The sequence below is a fragment of the Lampetra planeri genome, chromosome 82 (genome assembly GCF_965212315.1).
Source record: "Lampetra planeri chromosome 82, kcLamPlan1.2.h2, whole genome shotgun sequence".
NCBI classification, from domain to species: domain Eukaryota; kingdom Metazoa; phylum Chordata; class Hyperoartia; order Petromyzontiformes; family Petromyzontidae; genus Lampetra; species Lampetra planeri.
The window spans coordinates 5,087,604-5,096,701 of record NC_136186.1 but is presented as its reverse complement, the minus strand read 5'-3'; the positions used below and the strand labels follow the sequence as shown (position 1 = coordinate 5,096,701).

At 61.8% G+C, this 9,098-nt stretch overlaps 1 protein-coding gene across 1 annotated transcript in view; it reads left to right on the top strand.

The window, feature by feature from the left end:
• Positions 1-3,003: 3,003 nt before the first annotated feature.
• Positions 3,004-9,098, top strand: part of LOC144738403 (histone-lysine N-methyltransferase 2B-like) — a 54,776-nt gene continuing 48,681 nt past the window's right edge. Inside the window, exons 1-4 of the mRNA XM_078621439.1 lie at positions 3,004-3,115; positions 3,488-3,952; positions 5,879-6,206; positions 8,306-8,413. Coding sequence (XP_078477565.1) covers positions 8,411-8,413 — 3 coding nt within the window. The 5' untranslated portion in view covers positions 3,004-3,115; positions 3,488-3,952; positions 5,879-6,206; positions 8,306-8,410. The remainder of the gene's footprint in view (positions 3,116-3,487; positions 3,953-5,878; positions 6,207-8,305; positions 8,414-9,098) is intronic.

Below are 9,098 nucleotides of genomic sequence, written 5' to 3'. Positions count from 1 at the left end.
GGCTGCCAAAGAAAGCTACGAATCGACGTCAAGCGGCACCACCGCCGGTGGACCCCTCACCGGACTCCGCCTCCTCCCCCGGCACCGGCACCGGCACCAACGCCAGCCGGGCTACGGCATCACCGGTGACACCGCCGGGGTGACGACGACGCCGGTGACGACGACGCTGGTGGAGGGCAAGCGACGCTCGGCGCTGCGTGACCCGTCGTTCCGCTTCTCCTCGTTGCTGCTGGACACGCCGGCTGGCGGCGGGTGGTGGTGGTGGTGGTGGCGGTGGTGGTGGCGGGGTGGGGGGGGCTGGGGCGGGGGGACGGGGCGGCCACCCCGCGGCGGGGGCCGGGCGGGCACGGCAACAGCAGCAGCAGCAGCAGCAACAACAGCAGCAGCAGCAGCAGCAACAACATCAACAGCAGCAGCAGCAACAACAACAACAGCAACAACAGCAACAGAAAGAACAACAACAACAGCAACAGCAGCTACAAAAACAACAGCAGCAGCAGCAGCAACAGCAACAGCAGCAGCAGCAGCAGCGAGCGACGGTGCCTCTCACCAAACGTCAACGTCACTCGGGACCGGAGCTCCGTGGCGGAGGGAGAGTGGTGGTGGTGGTGGTGGCGGTGGTGGCGGGTGGTGGTGCTGGTGGGGTGGCAGTGCCATCGTCGCCGCTCCCCTCATTGTTATCGTCGTCGTCGTCGTCGTCGTCGTCGTCGTCATCATCATCGTCGGCATCGGCATCATCCGGCTGTTCGTCGTCATCGTCAGTTTCGTCGTCGTCGGAGGAGGAGGAGGAGGAGGAGGAGGAGGTGGAGGAGAGGAGGAGGTGGAGGAGGTGGAGGAGGAGGTGGAGGTGTTGGCGGTGGCAGGTGGTGCCGTGGTGCCCAAGCTAGTCCTCAAGATCCACGGCAGCCGCCTCGTCCGTCCCGACATCGACGACGACGATGACGACGATGATGATGACGACGATGAAGAGGAGAAGGAGGAGAAGGATGATGATGATTGATGAGGAGGAGAGGCAGAGGAGGAGGAGGCGGAAGAAAAATAAGAAGCAGCGCAAGAGGAGGAGGAGGCGGCGGAGGAGAAAGCGTCGCAAGACGAGCTCACGGCAGACATCGTCACTCGCCGCAGGCGACAGCGACGACAGGCGGAGCGACGTGGTGGACGTGGAGGAGGTGGACGGACGAGAAGGTGGACGAGGAGGAGGAGGTGGAGGAGGTGGAGGAGGAGGGGGGGAGGGTGTCGTGGCGCAAGCGGGCGGAGGAGCGCCGCATCCGCCAGCGTGTGGACGCCATCGTTGCCGAGATGCGTCAGCTGGAGAAGAGACGCAGGGTGAGGGGGGTGAGGGGAGGGGTGGTGAGGGGGGTGGTGAGGAGGGTGAGGAGGGTGAGGAGGGTGAGGGTGGTGGGGGTGAAACTCTAGTGGAGAAGGTGAGGGCGTTGGGAGTGGCTCGGACACTCAGTCACTCAGTCAGACACTCACTCAGACACTCGCTCACTCACTCAGACACTCACTCACTCAGACACTCACTCACTCAGACACTCAGACACTCACTCAGTCAAACACTCAGTCAGACACTCAGTCAGGACACTCACTCAGACACTCGCTCACTCACTCAGACACTCACTCACTGAGACACTCAGTCACTCAGACACTCACTCAGTCAAACACTCAGTCAGACACTCACTCAGACACTCGCTCACTCACTCAGACACTCAGTCAGACACTCACTCAGACACTCGCTCACTCACTCAGACACTCACTCACTGAGACACTCACTCACTCAGTCACTCACTCAGTCAGACACTCACTCAGACACTCACTCACTGAGACACTCACTCACTCAGTCACTCACTCAGTCAAAACACTCAGTCAGACACTCACTCAGACACTCGCTCACTCAGACACTCACTCACTGAGACACTCAGTCACTCAGTCACTCACTCACTCAGACACTCACTCAGGACACTCACTCAGTCAGACACTCACTCACTCACTCAGACACTCAGACACTCAGACACTCAGTCACATACTCACTCAGTCAGACACTCAGTCACTCACTCACTCAGTCACTCACTCAGTCAGACACTCATTCAGTAAAACACTCACTCACTCAGACACTCACTCACTCAGACACTCACTCACTCAGACACTCACTCACTCAGACACTCACTCAGACACTCAGTCACTCAGTCACTCACTCAGACACTGACCCACTCACTCAGTCACTCACTCAGCACTCACACACACTGACACACACACTCACACACAAACTGACACAACACTGTCACACACACACTGACACACACATCACACTGTCACACACAGACACGCACACAGACACACACTGACACACACACACTGACACACACACACACTGACACAAACACAGACACACACAGACACTGACACACACTGACACACACAGACACTGTCACACACACTGACACACACACAGACACTGTCACACACTGACACAGACACAGACACACACACACACACTGACACAGACACACTGTCACACACACAGACACACACACACACACTGACACACACGCACGCACACAGGCACACACTGACACACACACAGACACACACACACAGACACACACTGACACTGACACACACGCATTGACACACACACACACACAGACACACTGACACACACACACACTGACACACACACACTGACACTGACACACACGCATTGACACACACACATACACAGACACACACTGACACACACACACACAGACACACACTGACACACACACACACTGACACTTTCCCTGCCTCTCTCTCACCTCAGGACCCCACCGCCACCACCGCCACCACCGCCACCACCGCCACCACCGCCACCACCGCCACCACCACCACCACGTCACCCACCTCATCAGCCGCCCAGGAGAAAGCTACGCCCGGCGGTCCGGGGTCGGAGGGACAGGCGGAGGAGGTGGTGGTGGGTGGAGGTGGTGGAGGAGGTGGTGGAGGAGGTGGAGGAGGTGGTGGTGGAGGAGGTGGAGGAGGTGGAGGTGGTGGAGGGAGGTCGTCATCGGTGGTGGTGGCTCGCCTGCTGAGGAAGGCACACGTGCAGCTGCAGCAGATCAAGAGTGACAAGCAGGTCGGTGTGTGTGTCTGTGTGTGTGTGTCTGTGTGTGTCTGTGTGTGTGTGTGTCTGTGTGTGTGTCTGTGTGTGTGTCTGTGTGTGTGTTTGTGTGTCTGTGTGTGTGTGTGTCTGTGTGTGTGTGTGTGTCTGTGTGTGTGTGTGTGTCTGTGTGTGTGTGTGTCTGTGTGTGTGTGTGTCTGTGTGTGTGTGTGTCTGTGTGTGTCTGTGTGTGTGTGTGTCTGTGTGTGTGTGTGTCTGTGTGTGTCTGCAGGGGGCAGGCTGCTGTATGCGGGACAGAACGAGTGAGACCCCTCCATCTCCCCTCCCTCTCCCCTCTCCCCTCTCCCCTCTCACCTCACCTCTCACCTCTCACCTCTCACTCCGCAGTCCGTGCGCAATCTCAAGTCGGACTCATCGCTTCCCTCGTCAGCTGACCATCACCTCGCCACCACCACCACCGCCACCACCACCGCCGCCACCACCACCACCACCGGCCCGGCAGTGCAGCCTACCCGCAGTGCCACGGTGTCCACACGCTCCTCCCGCACGCGGTGCGATCACAACAACGCCACCACCACCGCCACCACCACCGCCACCACCGCCGCCACCACCGCCACGGCACAGCTGGTGGTGGTGCCGGTGGCGGCTTCGGTGCCGGCAGTGACTGCTTCAGTGAGTACGGCAACAACTGCTTCAGCGACTGCTTCAGCGACTGCTGCTTCAGCAGCGAGTGTTTCAGCGACTGCTGCTTCAGCGAGTGTTTCAGCAGCGACGGGGGAGAGAGTTGGGATGAAGAGGAAACTGGACGCTCTCTTCTCTCGGGACGGAGGCAAGAGGGACAGCCGCTTCCAGGTGAGGGTCTCCTCTGTGTGTGTCTGTGTGTGTCTGTGTGTGTCTGTGTGTGTCTGTGAGTGGGTGGGTGGGTGAGTGGTTGGGTGGGTGAGTGGGTGGGTGAGTGGGTTAGTGGGTGTGTGTGTTTGTGTGTGTCTGTGTGTGTGTGTGTGGCTGTGTGTCTGTCTGTGTGTGTGTGTGTGTCTGTGTGTGTGTGGCTGTGTGTGTGTGTCTGTGTCTGTGTGTGTGTCTGTGTGTGTGTCTGTGTGTGTGGCTGTGTGTGTGGCTGTGTGTGTGTCTGTGTGTGTGGCTGTGTGTGTGGCTGTGTCTGTGTGTGTGGCTGTGTGTGTGGCTGTGTGTGTGGCTGTGTGTGTGGCTGTGTGTGTGTGTGTGTGTCTGTGTGTGTGTGTCTGTGTGTCTGTGTGTCTGTCTGTCTGTGTGTGTGTGTGTCTGTCTGTCTGTGTGTGTGTGTGTCTGTGTGTGTGTGTGTCTGTGTGTGTGTGTGTGTCTGTGTGTGTGTGTGTGTCTGTGTGTGCCTCTCTCCCCGTGTCTCCCCGTGTCTCACCGTGTCTCACCGTGTCTCCCCGTGTCTCACCGTGTCTCACCGTGTCTCACCGTGTCTCCCCGTGTCTCACCGTGTCTCCCCGTGTCTCACCGTGTCTCCCCGTGTCTCCCCGTGTCTCACTGTCTCCCCGTGTCTCCCCGTGTCTCCCCGTGTCTCCCCGTGTTTCACTGTCTCCCCGTGTCTCACTGTCTCCCCGTGTCTCCCCGTGTCTCCCCGTGTCTCCCCGTGTCTCCCCGTGTCTCCCCGTGTCTCCCCGTGTCTTTGTCTCACCGTGTCTCCCCGTGTCTCACTGTCTCCCTGTGTCTCCCCGTGTCTCACTGTCTCCCCGTGTCTCCCCGTGTCTCCCCGTGTCTCACCGTGTCTCCCCGTGTCTCACCGTGTCTCCCCGTGTCTCACCGTGTCTCCCCGTGTCTCACCGTGTCTCCCCGTGTCTCCCCGTGTCTCCCCGTGTCTCCCCGTGTCTCCCCGTGTCTCCCCGTGTCTCCCCGTGTCTCACCGTGTCTCCCCGTGTCTCCCCGTGTCTCCCCGTGTCTCCCCGTGTCTCCCCGTGTCTCCCCGTGTCTCCCCGTGTCTCCCCGTGTCTCCCCGTGTCTCCCCGTGTCTCCCCGTGTCTCCCCGTGTCTCACCGTGTCTCACCGTGTCTCACCGTGTCTCACTGTCTCCCCGTGTCTCCCCGTGTCTCCCCGTGTCTCCCCGTGTCTCCCCGTGTCTGACTGTCTCACCGTGTCTCCCCGTGTCTCCCCGTGTCTCCCCGTGTCTCACCGTGTCTCACCGTGTCTCCCCGTGTCTCCCCGTGTCTCCCCGTGTCTCCCCGTGTCTCACCGTGTCTCCCCGTGTCTCCCCGTGTCTCCCCGTGTCTCACCGTGTCTCACTGTCTCACCGTGTCTCCCCGTGTCTCCCCGTGTCTCCCCGTGTCTCCCCGTGTCTCCCCGTGTCTCCCCGTGTCTCCCCGTGTCTCACCGTGTCTCCCCGTGTCTCCCCGTGTCTCACCGTGTCTCACTGTCTCACCGTGTCTCCCCGTGTCTCCCCGTGTCTCCCCGTGTCTCCCCGTGTCTCCCCGTGTCTCCCCGTGTCTCCCCGTGTCTCCCCGTGTCTCACTGTCTCACCGTGTCTCCCCGTGTCTCCCCGTGTCTCCCCGTGTCTCCCCGTGTCTCCCCGTGTCTCACCGTGTCTCCCCGTGTCTCCCCGTGTCTCCCCGTGTCTCACCGTGTCTCACTGTCTCCCCGTGTCTCCCCGTGTCTCCCCGTGTCTCCCCGTGTCTCCCCGTGTCTCACCGTGTCTCCCCGTGTCTCACCGTGTCTCACCGTGTCTCCCCGTGTCTCCCCGTGTCTCACCGTGTCTCCCCGTGTCTCCCCGTGTCTCCCCGTGTCTCCCCCGCACAGCCTCAGGTGTCCGTGTCTCCGTGCCCGGCCCCCGTGACGGGCCCGCGCATCAAGCATGTGTGCCGGCGGGCGTCCATCGCCCTGGGCATGCCGCGTGCCACCCTCGCCACCACCGCCACCACCGCCCTCACCGCCACCACCGCCACCACCGCCACCACCACCGCCGTGGTCACGCCGCTTGCCGGCACCGTAGCCGGCGGCTCTCCCGCCACGCCGGTCGGCGGGGGGAGCGGTGGCGCCACGGTGGAGGGAGTCGGAGCGACGCTGCTGCCCACGCTGAGCGCACTGCCCCAACACGAGAGGGCAGCCGTGCTGGCAGATATGGACGGTGGGTGGGTGGGTGGGTGAGTGGGTGAGTGGGTGGGTGGGTGAGTGGGTGGGTGGGTGAGTGGGTGAGTGAGTGACTTGGTGAGTGAGTTGGTGAGTGAGTGAGCGAGTGGGGTGAGCGGGTGGGTGGGCGGATGGGTGAGTGGGTGGGTGGGTGAGTGGGTGTGTGGGTTGGTGGGTGAGTGGGTGGGTGTGTGGGTGGGTGAGTGGGTGGTGGGTGGGTGAGTGGGTGGTGGGTGGGTGGGTGAGTGGTGGGTGGGTGGGTGGGTGAGTGGGTGGTGGGTGGGTGGGTGGGTGAGTGGGTGGGTGGGTGGGTGGGTGAGTGGGTGGGTGGGTGGTGGGTGGGTGGGTGGGTGGGTGGTGGGTGGGTGGGTGGGTGGGTGAGTGGGTGGGTGGGTGAGTGGGTGGTGGGTGGGTGGGTGGGTGGGTGGGTGAGTGGGTGGGTGGGTGGGTGAGTGGGTGGGTGGGTGGGTGAGTGGGTGGGTGGGTGGGTGAGTGGGTGGGTGGGTGGGTGAGTGGGTGGGTGGGTGGGTGAGTGGGTGGGTGGGTGGGTGATTGGGTGGGTGGGTGGGTGGGTGAGTGGGTGGGTGAGTGGGTGAGTGGGTGGGTGAGTGGGTGAGTGGGTGGGTGAGTGGGTGAGTGGGTGGGTGAGTGGGTGGGTGAGGGGGTGGGTGAGTGGGTGGGTGAGTGGGTGGGTGAGGGGGTGGGTGAGTGGGTGGGTGAGTGGGTGGGTGAGTGGGTGGGTGAGTGGGTGGGTGAGTGGGTGGGTGGGTGAGTGGGTTGGTGGGTGGGTGAGTGGGTTGGTGGGTGGGTGAGTGGGTTGGTGGGTGGGTGAGTGGGTTGGTGGGTGAGTGGGTGGGTGGGTGGGTGGGTGAGTGGGTGAGTGAGTGACTTGGTGAGTGAGTGAGTGAGCGAGTGAGTGAGCGAGCGGGTGAGTGGGTGAGTGGGTGGGTGGGTGGATGGGTGAGTGAGTGGGTGGGTGGGTGGGTGAGTGGGTGGGTGGGTGAGTGGGTGGGTGGGTGAGTGGGTGGGTGGGTGGGTGGGTGAGTGGGTGGGTGGGTGAGTGGGTGGGTGGGTGAGTGGGTGGGTGAGTGGGTGGGTGAGTGGGTGAGTGGGTTGGTGAGTGGGTGAGTGGGTTGGTGGGTGAGTGGGTGGGTGGGTGAGTGGGTGAGTGGGTAGGAGGGTGGGTGAGTGGGTGGGAGGGTGGGTGAGTGGGTGGGAGGGTGGGTGAGTGGGTGGGAGGGTGGGTGAGTGGGTGGGTGGTGGGTGGGTGGGTGAGTGGGTGGGTGGGTGGGTGGGTGGGTGAGTGGGTGGGTGGGTGGGTGGGTGAGTGGGTGAGTGGGTGGGTGGGTGAGTGGGTGGGTGGGTGGGTGGGTGAGTGGGTGGGTGGGTGGGTGGGTGGGTGAGTGGGTGGGAGGGTGGGTGAGTGGGTGGGAGGGTGGGTGAGTGGGTGGGTGGTGGGTGGGTGGGTGGGTGGGTGGGTGAGTGGGTTGGTGGGTGGGTTGGTGAGTGGGTGGGTGGGTGGGAGGTTGGTGGGTGGGTGAGTGGGTTGGTGGGTGGGTGAGTGGGTGGGTGAGTGGGTGGGTGAGTGGGGAGTGAGTGAGTGGGTGAGTGGGGAGTGAGTGGGTGAGGGAGTGAGTGACTTGGTGAGTGATTTGGTGAGTGACTTGGTGAGTTGGTGAGTGACTTGGTGAGTTGGTGAGTGAGTGAGTGAGTTGGTGAGTGACTTGGTGAGTGAGTTGGTGAGTGACTTGGTGAGTGAGTTGGTGAGTGACTTGGTGAGTTGGTGAGTGACTTGGTGAGTGACTTGGTGAGTTGGTGAGTGACTTGGTGAGTGACTTGGTGAGTGACTTGGTGAGTGACTTGGTGAGTGACTTGGTGAGTTGGTGAGTGACTTGGTGAGTGAGTGGGTGAGTTGGTGAGTGACTTGGTGACTTGGTGAGTGACTTGGTGAGTTGGTGAGTGAGTTGGTGAGTGACTTGGTGAGTTGGTGAGTGACTTGGTGAGTTGGTGAGTGACTTGGTGAGTGACTTGGTGAGTGACTTGGTGAGTTGGTGAGTGACTTGGTGAGTGACTTGGTGAGTGACTCTTCCCCGTCAGACCGTTCCTCGGTGGACGACTCTGAGGAGCCGGATTACCCCGTTCAGATTGTCAAGTCTCGTCACTCTGGGCGTGGCAACGACTCTCACCACCATCACCACCACCATGGTGCTCACCACCACACTCACCACCACACTCACCACCACACTCACCACCACACTCACCACCACACTCACCACCACACTCACCACCACGCTCACCACCACGCTCACCACTACACTCACCACCACGCTCACCACCACACTCACCACCACACTCACCACCACGCTCACCACCACGCTCACCACCACACTCACCACCACACTCACCACCACACTCACCACCACGCTCACCACCACGCTCATCACCACGCTCACCACCACGCTCACCACCACACTCACCACCACACTCACCACCACGCTCACCACCACACTCACCACCACGCTCACCACCACACTCACCACCACGCTCACCACCACACTCACCACCACGCTCACCACCACACTCACCACCACACTCACCACCACGCTCACCACCACGCTCACCACCACACTCACCACTACACTCACCACCACCACACTCACCACCACACTCACCACCACCACGCTCACCACCACGCTCACCACCACACTCACCACCACACTCACCACCACCACGCTCACCACCACCACGCTCACCACCACGCTCACCACCACACTCACCACCACACTCACCACTACACTCACCACCACACTCACCACTACACTCACCACCACACTCACCACCACACTCACCACCACACTCACCACCACACTCACCACCACACTCACCACCA